The 18,997-nt window shown below is 42.9% G+C and overlaps 1 protein-coding gene and 1 pseudogene across 2 annotated transcripts in view; both read left to right on the top strand.

Moving 5' to 3' along the window:
- Window positions 1-3,090: 3,090 nt before the first annotated feature.
- The window catches only part of ALDH18A1 (aldehyde dehydrogenase 18 family member A1), a 41,123-nt gene continuing 25,216 nt past the window's right edge, over window positions 3,091-18,997 (top strand). Inside the window, exons 1-3 of one of the 2 annotated variants that reach the window (XM_005225537.5) lie at window positions 3,091-3,178; window positions 6,434-6,549; window positions 14,453-14,667. In XM_005225537.5, the coding sequence (XP_005225594.1) occupies window positions 6,462-6,549; window positions 14,453-14,667 (303 nt within the window). In that variant the 5' untranslated portion in view covers window positions 3,091-3,178; window positions 6,434-6,461. 2 annotated transcript variants of the gene reach the window in all.
- On the top strand, window positions 8,411-8,851 carry LOC525649 (60S ribosomal protein L27 pseudogene; annotated as a pseudogene).

Raw genomic sequence — 18,997 nt, 5'->3', positions numbered from 1 at the left:
CATGCAGGAAAGAGACCATGGCTAAAATATTTTTCTTGATTTCTTTTCTTTTTTTAACTTATATTCACTATTTTTATTTATTTATTTCAAAAGGCAAACGATTATAATTCTGGTATTTGATTTTCCCAATCCACAGTCACGTATCCCACTCAACTTTATTGGTGGAGTAGAATATTAACAATAAAATAGTAATGAAAACAAACAAAATGTTTGGGCAGTGTTAAAGAATTTTCATATTTGATCTTAGCAATGCTATAGGCTAGTATATGCAGAATATACTATATAGAATATAGGCAAGTATAGAAAGTAGACAAGGACAGTATTACTGGGCCCAAAGAAATTAAATTCATTCATTTATCAAATATTTATTGGCCATTATGTGCCAGGAATATACTTTCCTGCTCTAAGGAGCTTATATTCTAGCAGGAAAGGCAGACAAACAATTATTGTTTAAGGTGATGTGTGGTTTGAAGTGAAAATGTTAGTCACTCAGTGGTGCCTGACTCTTTGCGACCCCATGGACTTTAGCCCACCAGGCTCCTCTGTCCATGGGATTATCCATGCAAGATTACTGGAGTGGGTAGCCATCCCCTTCTTCAGGGGATCTTCCCGACCCAGCGATCCAACCCTAGTCTCCTGCATTGTAAGCAAATTCTTTACTGTCTAAACCATCAGGACACATTAAGAACAGAACTTCCTGAGTGGAGAAAGCCTCTGTCCCTAGTGGCTTTAGCTATACCTGCAGATACCTATTTTGTTCTAAGTTCATAGTGAGACTCTTAAAAGCTGAAGTACCCACTGAAACTTCTGGAGGGCAGTTTTATTTCTTTTGTTTCTTCTACTTTAAATCCAAAGTGCTCAAAACTTAACACGTTTGGTGTTTTCATCCTTCACCCAAAAGAACTACTCCCCTCATCTATTTCCTAAATGTTGTAGCACCACCAGATTTGCAATCAACAATCTCAGGTAGGCAGATGATATCACCCTTATGGCAGAAAGCGAAGAGGAACTAAAGAGCCTCTTGATGAAGGTGAAAGAGGAGAGTGAAAAAACTGGCCTGAAATTCAGCATTCAAAAAGATCATGGCATATGGTCCCATTACTTCATGGCAAATAAATGGAGGAAAGAGTGGAAGCAATGACAGACTTTATTTTCTTGGGGACCAAAATCACTGCAGATGGTGACTGCAGCCATGAAATTAAAAGACACTTGCTCCTTGGAAGAAAAGCTATGACAAACACAGACAGAGACATCACTTTGCCAACAAAGGTCCATATAGGCAAAGCTATGGTTTTTCCAGTAGTCATGTACAGATGTGAGAGTTGGACCATAAAGAAGCACTGAAGAATTGATCCTTTCGAACTGTGGTGTTGGAGAAGACTCTTGAGAGTCCCTTGGACAGCAAGGAGATCAAACCAGTCAATCCTAGAGGAAATAAACCCTGAATATTCATTGGACGGACTGCAGCTGAAGCTCTGATACTCTGGACACCTGATGCAAAGAGCCAACTCATTGGAAAAGACCCCCATGCTGGGAAAGATTGAAGGCAGGAGGAGAAGGAGACGACAGTGAACGAGATGGTTGGATGGCATCACCAACTCAATGGACATGAGTTTGAGCAAACTCAGGGAGATGGTGAAGGACAAGGAAGCCTGGCTTGCTGCAGTCCATGGGGCCACAAAGAGTCAGACACAACTCAGCGACTGAACAGCAACAACCACCTCCTTGTCTCTCATTCTCCCTCTTCCAAGTAGTGAACAAAGTCAGCTCTCCCTCCTTTATGCTCCCTGTCTGCTGCTGGAGCCTTTTCCCCAGCCATCATTTCTTACTTGGGCCTTTGCAATAGGCTAAGTGAGCTCCCAGCTTAAACCCCTCTCTACTGATTTCAGACACACAGAGCTGATCATGTCACTCCAGTACTTTGGAAGTCAGGGTTCTCTAACTTTGAGGATGAAAAGATTCAAATTCTTTGGCCTGTCACAAAAATTTTACAAGCCCCTTCTCCCCCCTCCCCCAAACACCTCTCCTGTCACGTCCCACATGTAGCCTCTCCTCACAAGGCGTCTCCTGCCTCCAGACATTCCATTCCCTCTTCCTCCTGCGATCCTGCTCCCCGCTTCCCCCAATTCGAATGTCTACTCTTTTCAGACTTGCTGAATCCCCAGACACGGCTCCTCTAACATTAATCAAATAGTGTAACCATTTGCTCACAGGTCTGTCTCTCCCATAAGGTGACCATGTTTTCCTCCGAACCTAGGGAATGCCTGCCACAAAGTAGCCGAAGTTTAATGAACGAGGAATAGGCTCAGCATTGTTCTCAGGAACTACCCCACAACGGGCAAGATGCCTTCCTAACAAACCTCCACCAAAGTGTTCTTGCAACCCCAACCACCTACATGCCCAGCGATACGTCTAGGCCTGTCTATGCAGAAACATGCCCTTTGAGGAAAACACTGCAAGTAGAAAAGGACAGAGTCCGAACTCTTAACTTTAAGGGTGAATCCAACTGTCAGAGATTAAATACTACTAGTTTAGAATACAGTAACCTCACCAATGCCCTTGCTAAACAACAGTTGGGCTGGGACCCCTGGGGGAAGCTCAAGGCGACTAGGGGGCAAATCATTTAATCTCTGTCAAAATATTTCCATTTTAACAGCATTAGTTGTTTGCCTGGAGTGCGGGATCCTCAAATACGTGCAACTGATCCAATCTATTTCCGAGGTGTGGCTGAGATACAATGATCAATACTGGCAAACACATCGTATGGGATCTACCAGCAGCTGAGGAATCCAGGCGTCCTTTCTGCCTCCCGGGGAAGGTCCGAGGGGCGACTCTCCGTGGCCCCTGTCCGGGTCTGCCGCTGGGACGCGGACGTTCACACAGAGTACTCGAGCTCCGCCCCCTGGCGTCTGCGGGCCTCAGCGGGCGGGGCTCGCCACGTGGAGCGCGGGCCCGATTCTCCAAACGCACCTACGCCATTGCCGCAGCGCAGCTCGGGGTCAGCCAGCCGCCTCGCGTCAACAGCGGAGTCCTTGCGGCCTGGGTTTACTCCAGCGCTGCTGACGTAACGTCATCTTGCGGGACGTGGACGGAAGAAAAAGGGGAGTAAGCCGGCCCGAGAGACGCGTGGAGTGGAGTGCGGGCCGGGTGGTGGGGCCCAGCGGCTGAGGCGAGGCAGGTATGAGCGGGCCACAAGGATGACGGGGACGGTGGCGGGGATGGCGAGGCGCCGGAGCCTGCGTGAGGGCTGAGGCGGCACCCGGGCTGAGGCAAGGGAAGGGGTGCGCACCAGGTCACGGGCGACCGTGGGGACTGCAGGTCCGCGCGGCCTGAGCGGGAGCAGAGTGATGGGGGTCGGACCCGTAAGTGGGTGTGGGCGCAGAGGGATGGCGGCGGGCTGGGCCTCCCAGAGCGCGCTGCATCGCCACACGCCGCCGGCGCGCGGAGGCCCGAGGGCTGCGGGGGCTGTGCGCACTCGAACTCCCCGACCCCCTCGGATACACCCAGATGCAGAAACTGATCCATATGGAGGCTTGAAGACCCAGCGCCTGATGCCTTCTCGGCCCGGGATCCCGGAACCAGCTTCAAGTGCACCTGCATGAGTGGTGGGGTTTCGCCCTGTTTGTAACTGTCCACACAGCTGTCAGGGGCCTATGTGTGCAGTCCCGCGCGGCCTGCCTGGGCCTTCGTGATCCCCTCTTGAAAACCTCCCCCGCCCCTGCCCCCCCGACCCCGCAGCAGGAGAGCTCGCTCACGACTGCCTTTTGCAGTGTGGCAGGAGGTCTGTGGATAATTCTTTCCGTGGCTCATCAGGGCTGGGCGGACCCAGATCCATCCCCCTCCCCCGTCTCGGTTCCCCTCTCTAGAGGAGGTGAGGTTTATCATTGGGGCTTTGTCTTTAACAGGTGAACCATATAGGAAGCTTGTATTTCTGTATTTAGTTTGCTGAGACTAAAGTTCAGTTCTCTATTCAAGTAAGTAAGATAAGGACTATCTGTTCGGAACCTGTAAAGAAGTACTTGAGAAATGTCCTGAGTCAAAACATGGGAACTTTTCATTTGATTACACGGGGTCTAGACAGACACACATACCCTTTGCTCCCTGAGATTAGCTATCTATTTTACGAGGGCATAATAAATTCTGGGAGGATGAACTATCCTTTGCAGTGAGGGCGGGGTCAGGCAGAGGTGATGGGAGAGGCCAGGAGGCCTGGTTTCTACATCAATCTTCAACGTGATAACTGACTGACCTTAAACATTCAGAGCTTTCTTGGTTTTTCATAGATAAGAGAGAGAGAAATAGTCAATAAGTATAATTTGTGACTATGTCTGCCCATCAGAGGCTATGAAATTCTTTGTTCCAGTGACAGGTCCTGAAAGAAATAAGGAAGAAAGTGGTTGTAAGATATAATAACATTAGTGCCTAAAAGACAGATGGATGAGAGTAGATGTTTATTGAGCATCTTTTGTATCCAGGCATTCCATTCTTGGAATGCAGTTACTACATTCTCTCAAAATAATTCCACGAGGTCCTTATTGTTATTGTCCCTGGTTTACAGATGAGGAGACTGAGACTTTAAAAGATTGCAAGGCATACAGCTAGCGAGCGCAAAGCTTGATTGTTTCCCATGTTTACCATGCCTTCGGTAGGAAGTTTATAATCCTTTTGGGAAAGTCAACAATGGCACGAAGCAGTTGGAAACTAACCTGTAGGAATATATCCAACTTTGAATGCTAGAGCTGCTGGGGAAAGTTTGTGAAGGTGATGGAATTAGAATTTTAGGGTCATTATTTGATTGTTTTACCCTTTTGGCTCTTCTAGAATTATTTGGGTGAATTCATGTATAAATAATTGTTTAGCAGCAATTTCAGAAGGAATTTGTATAAGCAGCAAACATAGATCATGGCCTCATAGCATGCTTCAGTATTATGCAAATAATTTTCTCTTGGAACCTTCCTTACTGTCACAAACACTGAAGTCAACAAAGACAGCACTTACCACTTTCTCTTGCTTATGCAGATGCCGTATTTTGTAAGACAGATGTATCCTGCCAGTCTCTTCTCCTTTTTGTACCTTTGTGCAGTATAAATTGAAGAGCATTAACCATTCCTTGTTTCTCTTCACTTTCGGGCAAAATGCTAGTCTTTTTAGGCATGTTTAAACACCGTGAGGCATGTGTAAGACAGTTGGAATATATCTGTTAATGCGTAGAGCAGAAGTTAAAAGGAGGCCCAGAAGCAAGATGAAGGATTTTTCTTATCTCATGAAAACCATGTCCCTGTAGTGTAAGAGCTGCAATAATGAATGGCATAGTCTCTCTGTGTGAGTATATTTATATATTAATATACACACACATAGGAAGAAGCCTCCTGCCTTTTTATGAAAAAAACTATTCTTTTTCTAAAATCTTAAGTTTGACCTGCAGTGGCAAAATGCCCACAACCCAGGTCTGAAAACTAGCTGTGTGTTCATCCTCCATGAGGTGTACCCAGGGTCGTTCCAAATGCCAGCCATTTTCAGGTGTTGCCACTCCCTCCCAGGGATTGAAGAGTATGCTTTGGACTCTTCTGGATAGCAAGAAGAAAGACAAAGCCGCCATCTCTGACCTTTCCTCCCTCTCCTTGTGTCAGCAGGGATCAAGCTGATACTTCAAATATGTGGGTTTCAGAGTTCTTTTGGGAGATGAGAGAAGGAAGGTGGAGGTGGCTGCTTATGGAATGTGGAATCTGTTTTTGATTGGTTGAACACTCCCTAATGGTGTAGAAATTGTAGTGAAGATTTAATATCAGTAGATAAACATTATACCTTGAAGATGTTTTTTGTCACTCAAAATATTCATAATACTTAGTTCCTATTTTTTTCTATAAAAACTAAGATGGCCCTGGGACTTCCCTGGTGGTCTAGTAGTTAAGAATTCACCTGCCAATGCAGGGAACAGGGGTTTGATCCCTGGTCCAAGAAGATCCCTCCTGCCTCGAAGCAACTTAGTTTGTGCACCACAACTGCTGAGCCTACATGCCACAACTAATGCAGCCTGCGTGCCTGGGACCCACTCTCCCGAACAGGAGAAGCCACCACAATGAGTAGTCTTTGCACTGCAATGAAGAGTAACCCCCACTCGCCACGACTAGAGAAAGCCCATGCACAGCAGTAAAGACCTAGTGCAGCCAAAAAATAGAAATAAATTTATTAAAAACAAACAGAAAAAAAAACTTAAGATGGTCCTAAGCAAGGAAGAATAGAGTCAGAGCTTGGCGGAGGAGCCGTTTGTTTTTCTCTGTTTTCTGTATGTAGAAGAGGTAGGAGTTCCTCTAATATAGAAGAGTTTGGATCAGGAGAGTCAAGTTTTTACTCTCGGTGTGGGGAGGTGGATGAAAGTAAAAGGAACTGTCTAGTATTTTGATTATTTATTTTTTAAAAATGAATTCTGCAGGTACCTTGGTCAGTGACCACCTCACAGCATGTTGAGTCAAGTCTGCCGCTCTGGGTCCCAGTCCTTCACCCAGCGTCTCCTGCCCTGGGTCCAGCCCACAATACTCTCCAGATCTCGTAGGTATCCTAGGAAACATAAGTATGTGGGAGGTTTGGTCCAAGTGTGTTTGAAAACAAAGTTTTAAAGAGGAAAAAAACTTATTTGGCAGAATTGGACAAAGGCAATAAGCAGGGAAGCAGCATACTGCTGAAATGCTGTGTTTGTATTTACCAATAACGTAAAGTTTTTGGAGGGGATAGACAGGTTATGGCATAGATTATGGCAATGGTTTCACAAGTGTATACTTACCGGCAAACTCATGAAGTTGTGTACATTAATTTTACAGCTTCTGGTATGTAAAAAAAAAAAAAAACCCTCAAAATTTAAAAAGACTTTTAAAGATAAAATATTACTTTTATTTAATCCCCCCAGATTTTTTGCAGGCTATTATTGTTCATTCCCTTTTTTGTAATGAAGTGTTTAATTTTGAGGTAATTATAGATTCACTTGCAGCTTTAAGAACAAATACCAAGAGAGCCCTTACGCCTAGTTACCCCGGTGTCTCAACCAGGGCATCAGTGTGGACAGAAGCAGGTTAAGATTTCCATCACTGTGGAGCCCTTCAGTTTCTCTTATCTAACCATCCTGCTTCCTGTCCCTAACCCTTGGCAGCCTATAATCTGTTCTCCATTTTTATAATTTGTAAATGTTATGTAAATGAAATCATACAGTATCTGACCTTTGGGGGTGACCTTTTTTACTCAGCATAAATCTCTGGAGATTCTTGTTGTCTGTATCACTTTGTTTATTTTTATGACTGAGTAGTATTTAGTGGTATGGGGGTGCCACAGTTAGTGTAACCATTCATCATTGAAGAACATCTGGTTACTTTTTTGGTCTGTGGTGAATAAGACTGCTGTGAACATTTGTGTACAGGATTTTGTGTGAATATAGTTATGGTGATTTGGCATAAATGTCCAATAGTTCAGTTTCCGGGTGTGTGTTGGTTGCATGTGGTAGTTAATTTTTTCTCTCTCTTTTTTAAATTGTGAAAGTATGCTTAGGGACTTCCCTGATGCTCCAGAGGCAAAGGCTCCATGCTCCCCAAGCAGAGGGCCCGGGTTCGATCCCTGGCCAGGGAACTAGATCCCATATGCCACGATCCCTCGAGCCATAGTGAAGACTGAAGATTCCTGGGTGCCACCACTAAAACCCCAGCACAGCCAAATAAATAATAAATTAATTAAAAAAAAAAAAAAGAAAGTATGCTTAACACATTTACAGGAGACTTGGAAAATATAGAACAAAGTTACTTGTAGTTCCATTATATTTAAAAAATTTTTTAAGTAGATAAATTTTTAGTTGGAGTTTCAATATCACTCTTAAAAATTAATAGAGTGAATATACAGAAAAGTAGAAGGATATGGTACACCTGAAAAGCACCATGAATGAATTCAACATAATTAACATTTACACAATTTTCACAGAATAGTAGGATACAAATCATGTTCAAGTTTCCATAGACTATAACTAGGAGACACTGGAAGATATCCAGGAATATAAAACAAGGTGCAAAAAGTTCATAGTCTAAAGGTATTTAAATCATACAGAGTCTGTTCTCTTATCTCTGTGGAATTCTGTTAGAAATCAATATCAAAAGATATTTGAAAATAACTCACATATTTTCAAATGAAGTGTGACAAAAGAGATCACACTGAAAGCCATTGAAAGCCTCAATAAAGCTAGAAGACTGAAAAAACACAGAGGATGATTGCAGAGAAGAAAACATTTAAGTGAGAAATTAGTATCAAAATGAGAAATTAATATTAAAGATACTTTAAAAACCCCGTGTATTTGGAAATTAAATGTTCACTTTTAAATGATGGGTATATCTAAGCCATAAGAAGGAAAATTGGACCCTTTCTGCTTTAGTCTCGAGTGGTAGCTGCTGAAATGGGTAAGTTCATGAAACCCGGAAAGGTGGTGCTGGTCCTGGCCAGTCACTACTCCAGACGCAAAGCGGTCATCGTGAAGAGCACTGATGATGGCACCTCAGACCGACCCTACAGCCGTGGTCTGGTGGCTGGAATTGATCGCTATCCACGCAAAATGACAGCTGCCATGGGCAAGAAGAAAATTGCCAAGAGGTCAAAGATCAAGTCTTTTGTGAAAGTTTATAATTATAATCACCTCATGCCCCCAAGGTACTCTGTGGATATCCCCTTGGACAAAACTGTTGTCAACAAGGATGTCTTCAGAGACCCTGCTCTCAAACGCAAGGCCCGACGAGAAGCCAAGGTCAAGTATGAGGAGAGATACAAGACCGGCAAGAACAAATGGTTCTTCCAGAAGCTGCGATTTTAGGTCTGTCTCAGTTAAAAACATTTTAAAAAAAAGAAGGAAAATTAGAAAATATTCATAACAGAATGGAAATGAAAAGAGAATTTACCAGAATTTGTTGCTTGCAGTTGAAGCTACTCAGTGCAATGTGGTAGTTAGTTTCATAAGAAATTGGCAAACTGTTTTTGCAGTGGCTGTACCATTTTACGTTCACACCAGCAGTGTATGAGTGATCTACTTTCTCCTCATCCTCAACAGCATCTGATGTTGCCACTCTTTTAGTTATCCATTTTGATAGATACATAATGATATCTCACTGTGGTTTTCCTTTTCCCTGTTGGCTGATGAGATTGAACATCTTTTCATGTGCTCATTTGCCGTCTGAATATCCTCATTGTGAAATGTCGTTTTTAATTGGATTGTTTGGTTTTCTACTGTTGAACTTTGAGTTTTTTAACGTCTGCTAGATACTAGTCCTTGGTTGGATTTGTGCTTTGAAAATATTTTCTCCCAGTTTGTGGCTTGCCATTTAAGTCCCTTAACAGGGTCTTTCATAGAGGAAAGTGATTTTTGTTTTTTTAACTTTGATGAGATCCAATTTATCAGTTTTTCATTTTATGGATTGTATGTGTGTGCTAAGTCCCTATAGTTGTGACCTACTGTTTTTTACCCCATGGACTGTAGCCCACCAGGTTCCTCTGTCCGTGGGATTCTCCACGAAAGAATACTGGAGTGGGTTGCCATACCCTCCTCCAGGGGATCTTCCTGACCCAGGGATCGAACCCGAGTCACTGGGATCTCCTGTGTTGGTAGGCGGATTCTTTCTTTACTACTTGCGCCACCTGGGAAGCCCATGGATTGTACATGTGAGCTCAAATCTGAGAACTCTTTTATAGCCTTAGATTTTGAAAAGATTTTCTTCTGTGTTTTTTTCCCTAAAAGTTTTGTGCTTACATTGAAGTCCCATGATCCATTTTGAATTAATATTTGTATAAGGTGTGATAGTTAGGTCAAGATTCTTTTTTTTTTTTTTTGCTTATAGAGGTCTAGTTACAAAGGCTGTTTATGATATATTGAATTACCTGTCTCCTTGATAACACCTAAATGTTATCAACAAATCTCAAAACCTTTCTGCAAGAGGACTTGCTTACCAGCTAATCAAGCTTATCACCATTGGAAAAATCTGTTTCCCATTCATGCAAGTATAGTTGCTCAGTCATGTCCAACTCTTTGCAACCCCATGGGCTGTAGCCCGCCAGGCTCCTCTGTCCATGGAATTCTCTAGGCAGGAACACTGGAGTGGTTTGCTGTTTCTTTCTCCAAGGGATCTTCCTGACCTAGGGATCAAACTTGTATCTCCCACATTGCAGGCAGATTCTTTACTGTCTGAGCCACAAGGGAAGCTTTCATGCAAAGAAGAGTGTAAAGTTTAAAAGCTGAGGGTCTGAAACTAGGCTCCCTATGTTTGAAAACTACCTCTGCTACTTACTTAGTGACCACAGCTATGGATTTAGGTCACAATTCCATGAGCTGGCATTTTGGATCAGGCTCAGCTACACAGTGGTTCCATGTCCTTGTCAGCTCTCAACTTTGGCCCAGGTCAGGGTTGATTGTTGAAGGCCAGTGGGGAGTCTCCTGGGGTGACAGATCATCTCTGTTCCACATGGTCTCCCATCCTACAGCAGGCTATCCATGGCTTCTTCACATGGTGCTTCCCAAGAACAGCAAGCTTGGGAGTAACAAGGTCTCTGTGACCTACGCTCAGAGTTTATACAGAGCTAGGCTTGTATATAGTGTTTTAAACAGGCTTTTAGAAAACGGTAGGTCATGACTATAGAGACTTAGCACACATGTACAGCCCATAAAATGAAAAACTGATAAATTGGATCTCATCGGAGTTAAAACAGGCTTGTATACAGTGTTGTAAACAGCTAGGCTTGTTTATACAGTGCGGGCTCTGCTGCACTGTATTGGTCAAAGCAAGTCAGAGGGCCAAGAGAGGAGAAAATAGATTCCACCTGTGGATGGGAACAGCTTCAAGTATTGTGGCCGTTTTTGCAGTCTGATAATGCTGATAAGTTATTCAACTTCTCTGAGCCGCGGCTTCCTTATGTATAAAATGAGGCTAAGATTGAAGGCGGGAGGAGAAGGGGACGACAGAGAATGAGATGGCTGGATGGCATCACCAATTCAATGGGCATGAGTTTGAGTAAACTCCGGGAGTTGGTGATGGACTGGCGTGCTGCAGTCCATGCGGTCGCAAAGAATTGGACATAACTGAGCGACTGAACTGAACTAAATAATAAAAACTAATGCATAGCAATACCTAACTTCTGAGTCTTAACTCATGAGAATTCACAAAGATGATGATAGTCATAGCTAACACATTTTTATATACCACCTAATATTTATTAAGTGTTTACTTTGTGCCAGTCCCTGTTCATGCATTAACTCATTTCATCCTCCACAAAAACCTTATGAGGAAAATGAGGTAACAGCAAGTAAGTGAAGGAGTTGAGATTCCAACCCAGAAAGTCTGACTCCAGAGTCAGACACTCCCTTCATATTTCCTGTGCCTCTGTATAAGGTGTAGGAATAGTTTTAACACAGTTCCTGCTATATAGTATTCACTTTAGGGTTTTTATTGTTGATATTATTGTTTATTCTTATTAGACTCATTCACAGGAGACACTTTGTAATCTTATCCCTAGATTTTTCTTTGTATTCAGTTATTTCTGGAGCCCCATGTTCACTGACCATGATGAGCAGAAGAGCAAACAAGAGAAAAGGCAAATGAAAAAGCATATAGATACAAACAGAGGGAAGTGGAAGGGCAGGAAGGGAGATAGAAACCATCTCCAGGTCCCTTCCTGTTCAGGCCTGAAATACAGCTTCATTACTGAGTATTAGGACTCTGAGGCTGAAAAGCTAAAGGGCTTCTCCCTTGAAGTGTGACTCGTGGCACTTTCGATGAATATGGGCAACCCCTCCCCCCAGCACATGTGTATACATATGTACCTTGGTATCCCTTCATCCTTAACAGGAGTAGATGGCTTTTCTTTGAGACTTGGGCCTAAAGGTCCTTAGAAGATGGGAAGAGATTACCTATTCAGAAGCCGTGGATTTTTCCTAACTAATCAAGGCCTTCTCAGTTCTTCATTTGAACCCCAAAAAGTATAATACACTGCAGAACGTAAAAAATGCCCTCAAGGAAGATAGAGTCAATCTAGAAGGGTGACAGCATTGTCACATTGTCACAGAATAGGAAACCTGGGAAAGCCCTGGGCCCCATAGAATGCTCCTTGGTGCGGAGCCCACTAGATGTGACTGAGCTTTTATTTGCTTAAAACCTTGTTCATAGATGTGGCCTCTTCTCGAACCTTTCCTTAAACTTGATGTGCTGTGACCCAGTTGCCTGTCGCCAGAGTGACCCTTGACTGCCTGGCACCAAGCCATGCCACCCTCTTCTGCTGATACAGACTGTGGATCAGGAGTTTCATTCATGCTAACCTGGCCTGCTAGGACTCACCTGCTTGCCACTACCTGTGTCCCTGAGGTGCCCTCTCAGATTGCCCCACCCATGCGCAGCACTTTTCTAGGCCAGGACATGTGCTACAATGCACAGGAGAGAAAAGTGGCCACCAGGCCTTGAAAGCCATTAAGAGAGATGCATGCTGCACGGGTACAGCTCTGAGCGCTGCATACAGCCACTGACGATCATAGGTCCAAACTCCAGGAGAGTAAGTCTCTCCCTCTACACCCCTTCCTCCATCAGGTCAGTGGGGCCAAAACTATTAGGTATACAGCTTTTATGCTTAGACTTAGGTGTGTATATTGCTTAAGATAGTATCCTTGAAGATTAGGCCAGGGTACCTATATCGATGAACCTGATGAAGAAAGAGAGCTGTCCAGGGAACAGCCCCCACAACACACCGGTCCTTTGGTTCCTAGGACCCCCTCACCAGGAACAGGTCTACCAAGGGTGTCGAGCTCCAGTTCTATCCCAGGTGATGGGCTTACTGTGCAGCTGTCTGCTGGAAACCAGATTGCAAGTCTTGTGAAAAAAGACCATATCGTCTTTGTTTAATCTCCACAGATCTGAAACATTGTCACTTAAAGAAATGGTTATTTAAGAGAGGAGAGAAAAGACTCTTTATGACTTCATTTAAAATGTTCTTTCTCAGGTTTGTGTGTGAAGGAGGTAGAGAGGGAGGAGAACACACAGTGATCTTCTGGTCCATGAGAATAGGGATCTGCCTGCTTTACCCTAATTTTTGTAGTGTAGACAGAGACAGCGGACGCTCAGTTACAGTTAGAGGAGTCAGTGGTCAGGAGATAGAGGCACTGGGTAGAGAAATTCTGAGAAATCTGTAAATATAAAGGGAGGTGAGAAGAGTTGATTCAAGTGAAGGAGGTTACTCTAATAATAGAATTATAGAAGAATAGTCTGAAAGGTGGCTCAGAATGATTAGTAACTCATTCCAGTATTTATTAAGGTCTGTGGTGATAGGTAGAAAACTGAGAGAAGGCAGTCAGCAGGAAGTTGGATTCACGAGAAGTGATAAGGAGGTTCAGTGCCTGATGTTCAGGTGTGACTTACTTTCAGCTTTTTAATCAAGTTTTTTGTTTTGTTGTGGTGAGGATTCTTTTTGGGGTTATTTATTTGTTTGTTTTTGTTTTTGTTTGGTTTCTTAGAAATCTTGTTCAGTGTTACAAGAAGAATCAGGAAAGAATTGATTAGGGGCAGATGTCCACAGGGATACAAAGAAGGATCTGACTCCAACATTATTTTTCCTTCAGAAAGCTATCCAGTTTCTTTTATCCTTGTTACAGCTATCTGAATTCTTGCTGCCATGTTTGAGAGAAAATTTATAGGGAGATTAGTTATGATTTTTTATTACTTATACCAGTTACTTTATATTGTCTTAGCTAATCAGACTTTTATAGCAGTGTGGTTTCTTTAAAAGCACACATATTTTTCTGCTTATGAAAGCAATACATTTTTGCTGCCTAAGTTTGGAAAACATAGATAAGAATAAAGAAAAATAAGTCACCCATAATATCATCATGAGATAAAATGAGATTAATATTTTTATTTATTTACCTTTTTGTATGCATTTAGAAATGCATGTGAAACAACATATCATGACCATTTCCCCATATTATTAAAAATTCTAAAAATATTAAATCTTCCTGCCTGTTTTTGAACATTTACTCTGCTTCTGATTTTTCCTATTATAAATAATGCTGATGAATAGCCTGCTGATTAATTTCTTTGTCTCTATCTCTGATTAGTTCCTTAGATTAAATTTCCTGAATGTGAAATTGCTGAATCAAAGATGTGAATATTTTTAAGGTTTTTAATACATTTTGCCAACATGTCTTCAGGAAAGATTTTGTATAAATTCTTGACCAGCAATATTGGAGTGTACCTGTGTACTGGATACAAACTCCACACAATACTGGACTAAAACATGCTTGATGTGGCTTTTGATATACTGGTTTTCTTCAGTTGAGAATGGTAAAACTATTTTTTGGTGGCTGAACTGGTTACTATTTTGCATGCATATTTTCAATGAGAAATTATATCACGTATTTCTCTCTTTTTTTCTTGCGTTTGACTTTGTTTGGGTTCTGCAGGTCGTGTTCAGCCCTCAGCCATCAGACATGTTCGTTCTTGGAGCAACATCCCCTTTATCACTGTGCCCCTCAGTCGTACACATGGCAAGTCTTTTGCCCACCGCAGTGAGCTGAAGCATGCAAAGAGAATTGTGGTGAAACTCGGAAGTGCCGTGGTGACCCGAGGGGATGAATGTGGCCTGGCCCTGGGGCGCCTGGCGTCTATTGTTGAGCAGGTAATTCCCAAGATGGAAAATTCAGCTGAACTAAAACAGAGTCCATTTTTTAAGCTGTCATTTCAGATTTCATAGCTTGTAAAAATAATCTTCATTTGACTACAGTAGATTTAACCCGATCTGAAAACTCCCTTTCCTGAAAAGGTGCCACCAGGAGACAAGCATCCCAGGGCAAGCAGAGGGAATGTCAAGGAGCAGAGTTGATTTCGTGTAGTTCATCCCTCAGGCGTCTTAGGGAGAAGGAGCTGTGTATGTCAGTGGTTCTTAATCCTGGCTGCACATTAAAATCACCAAGGGGCTTGGCGATGCCTGGGCTTCACACTCAGCCACTTAATAAGTAAAGATGGGATGGGGCTCACCCCTCTGTGTTTTTAAAGTTCCCCAGGTAGTCATAGTCAGAGTTGAGTACCCAACTCTAGATTTGTGTGGATATTGAGCTTCCCCCCACCTTTTGCTAGGCTTTATCTTTTTTAATTAGCCCAGTAATCTTGAAATACGTAGAAGCTGTCATTGCAAATATTTCCCAAGTTCAAATATTTGAAAAGACTCACCAGACTCCACAGAGAATACCCATATAAGATTTTCCTTTAAAGGCAGAGGGATGCAAGGCCACAGAAGGGAAGGTAAGCAAGCACTGAGGGGCTGAAAGAAATCCTGTGCACAAGCCCCCCAGGGTCCTTATCTGCAAAGGACACACTGTTTCCAGATTGAATCACCAGGAGGTCTGTGCAAGGAATCTTGGCTTTGCAAGGCCTCAAGCAGAGTTTTCAGTGGGAATTTTTTACCAGACTGACTGCTGATAGTTTATCAGTAAAGAAGCTGACTTTAAGGGGTCAACATGTGAGTTTTGGACTTTAAACATCACATCACAAATCCCACTACCCGTATCTTTTCTGGAGTGCGGGGATCAGCAAACTTTTCCTGTAAAAGACCAGTACTGAATGTGTTACTCTCTGTAAGCCATTCAGTGTCCGTCTCAACTACTCACATACCATTGTACCACAGAAGCAACCTTAGACAGTATGTAAGTGAACAAGTGTGGCTGTGTTCTGATAAAACTTTGTTTCCAAAAACAGGCGCAGGTCAAAGTTGACCCGCAGGTCATAGTTTGTAAACTCTTGACCAAGAGTCAAAAACCCAGACATCCAAATATCCTTGAGATAAAGCTGGAGTTTTTCTGTCCTAGCTGTAACTCAGCTCTGTCTTCCATAGCTATGTTTTCAGTTTTAAAAAACATTTTTACTGAAGTGGGTATTAGAATACTGCTAAAACTTGATGGAATTTTCATCATATGTTTTCTGTACTCAGCAATTATCATGAGATCTGCCTTTGAGATTGAGTCCCTCAGTTCAGTTCAGTTTAACAAATGTTTATCAAAGGGCTACTTCTGCTTTGAGGCCTTCCACAGCCAAGATTCCTTGCACAGATCTCTTGGTAATTCAATCTGGAGACAGAGTTTGGTCCCTGTGTAAATAGAGGGCTGCCTCTAACTGTATGTAGTCTCTCCCCTTGGGAAACCAGAATAAACTGGGACTCCCAAAATAATTAGGTGATTGTTCAAGGCAGACCATATCCAAATGAGAGGACCCAAATGAGAGGTACTGACAGGTCCGGAGGTGGGAAGTTTGGATGAATGTGGTCACTGTTGGAACTTCCTCAGAGAGATGAACCTCAGGGTGAGCCTTTGTGACTGACAGGATTTGAAACAGCAAAGGGGAAGTGTTCCATGCTGCTAAGTGCACATTGTGAATGGTGCCCCTGGAATTGTGTGGCCTGGTGGTCCTGGGAACAGGAAGGCTCCAGGAGTAGTCTCCAGACAGGAGACAAAAGCAGGAATGAGTTTGGCATGCTGATGGGTCAGGGAGGGAGCTGAGCTTGAAGGCAGTGGAGGTGATTTCATCAGGGAGAATGTGTCTAATTCCATTAGTTAAGGCTTTGACACTGGGTGGAGGAATTGAGTTTCTGCCTAAAAGAAGACTGAAGATTTTGAGCAAAGGAGAAACCTGATGAAGTGGGGAGAACCTGGTAATGGTTTGCTTAGGTTGCCAGCTCTCCTTCTAGGGACACCCATGGACCTTAAGGAACAGTTTTCTAGGCCAGGGCAGTCCTGACATACAGAGTCCACTATCTTGTCCAAGGATCTGATCATGTTAGGTAGACTCAGGAGCCAACTTAAAGTAGATTCCATTGGCCAAAGATGGAAATATCTGAATATCGATAATTATTGCACTGAATTTAAGCACGTAAAATATATTTAAATCTATGAATGACAATGATACTTAAAAAATATTCATTGGTTACTTTTGAAGGATTCCAGAGTGCTGGGGTCCAGCCCCGGTGGATCCAGGGAATTCGAAGTGGGGACGGCGTTGGAGATCAGGAAACAATAGCTTATTAAATGTTAATTAAAGAGTGGTTAAATAAGGATAGCTCAGTGAGAAAATTCAGTGGAGAAAAGAGGCTGAATAACTTGGTTTACGTGGAAAGCTAATAAAATTCCAAGACAAGGAATTTGTGTCACCTACGTAGGCCGCAGGTGTCCTCCCGTTCTCCCGAAGGAGAGGAGACACTAAGGCCTCCCCGGTCAGATCTTAGAAGCCCAGGCATAATTAGTAGTCTTGACGAGCCTCCACGCTCCAGATGGGAATTCAGCCAGAAGGTGAGAGAAAGAACAACATGGGGAGACCAAGCTTCGGTGAACAAGGCCTGCACTTTATTTTCCAAAGTAGTTTTTATACCTTAAGTTGTGCATAGAGGATAATGGGGGAAGGGGTAGAGTCAGTAGTAAGCCAGGCTTTCTTCCTGCAAACTTATCCCATGCAAAAGTTTAGGTGATTTACATCATTTTCTGGCCAGGAGGCCTGTTAACATTTTATGACCCTTACTTCAGAAAACTTATTTTTCTTTAAAGGTGATTATTCTAAAGTCTGGCGCCACCCTCTGAAAGCATTAGATAAAGTTGCATTCCTATAGGGCAAAGGTGTGGTGGGCTATAACAAGAAAAGAATTAACTCAAGGGTCCAAGGTTACAAGCATTAAAGCTACTACACCAATTATATTAATCAGTACACTCCCAGGGACACAGTAGGAAAGGGATATGGAAACTTAGCAGCAAACATTGGCCCAACAAGTGAAAAACCCTTTAACAATACAATTTCTAATCAATCTTTTAACTGCTCAAAGGAATCTATATTTAGACAGTTTAGAACATCTCATGCCTCTCACGGTTGGGAGGCTGTGAACAATCATATGTGGCCGGAAGAACCTGTTCAGGCAGGCTAGAGGACTTCCAAAGGAGTTTGTAGGTTGAAACACTCTTGTCACGCCCAGGAACTTTATCAACTGGAGCTCTAAATTAACTTTTTCAGAGAGAGGTGGTGGGGGACAGCCACCCGTAAAGTCAGAGGTGTAGGTGAGAGCACAAAGCAGTAAAGTAGGCGGACTCTGGTTTTGGGGGTAGGTGCTCGAGAATTTCCAGGGGGACTCCTGAGGCTCAATCCCGCCTTTGCGTATGCCCAGCCTCCTTCCTCATGACCTTTGCCACGGGTGGAGTTCCTCACACTGGCTCCCGGCACCAGAGAGCCTACTCATTTAGGAAACTGGTGAATAAAGGGAAAGACACATCTGTGGTGCCTTTCACATATAAGTCATACCTCAAGGTAGCCATATAGTTGATGAAGGAAAGTTTCCCTTTATGGAAGTATTCCAGCCTTTAAATAGGGAAGAAATGAATGAATTAGAATATCAGTGTAGCCCGTAATGAATTAACCGGTCTTGGTGATGATCATCAGTAGTAACTAACATCACAGAAAGAATGCAGGCCTTCTGTATCCCCTTGATGGACACCATGACATGTAAAGAATTCTTGACATAAAAGATCAAACCTCCATACCTAACAGCAGTTTGCAGCAAAGAGAATACAGCATTAAACTGTATCACAGGGACAGAAGCAGGAAAGTCAAGGTTGAGAAACCTTGAGGGACAACCCAGTTTCTTTAACGAACAATTACAAGGGAAGAAAATGATAAAGGGGAACCTATGGATTAAAAATGAATTAAGAGACCCTTCAACTAATTGCAGTGTGTGGGCTTAATTTGCATCTCAATTTAAGCAAGCTTAAAAAAGTGGGGAAATGTGAACACTGACTGGATATTTGATATTAGGGAATTATTGAAATGTTTTAGATAATAAATTTAGTTTTGTGGATATATGCGTTTACTTTGTGTTTTAGCAATTACTTTCAGAAATATTTGCAAACCAGCAAATGTGTCTGGAGTCTGGGATTCATATTAAAATAACAATGGAGCTATAAAAGGAATATTGGAGAAAT

This window comes from Bos taurus, chromosome 26 (genome assembly GCF_002263795.3).
Source record: "Bos taurus isolate L1 Dominette 01449 registration number 42190680 breed Hereford chromosome 26, ARS-UCD2.0, whole genome shotgun sequence".
Lineage (NCBI taxonomy): Eukaryota > Metazoa > Chordata > Mammalia > Artiodactyla > Bovidae > Bos > Bos taurus.
The sequence above is the reverse complement of the archived record's forward strand: the minus strand, read 5'-3'. Positions and strand labels throughout refer to the sequence as shown.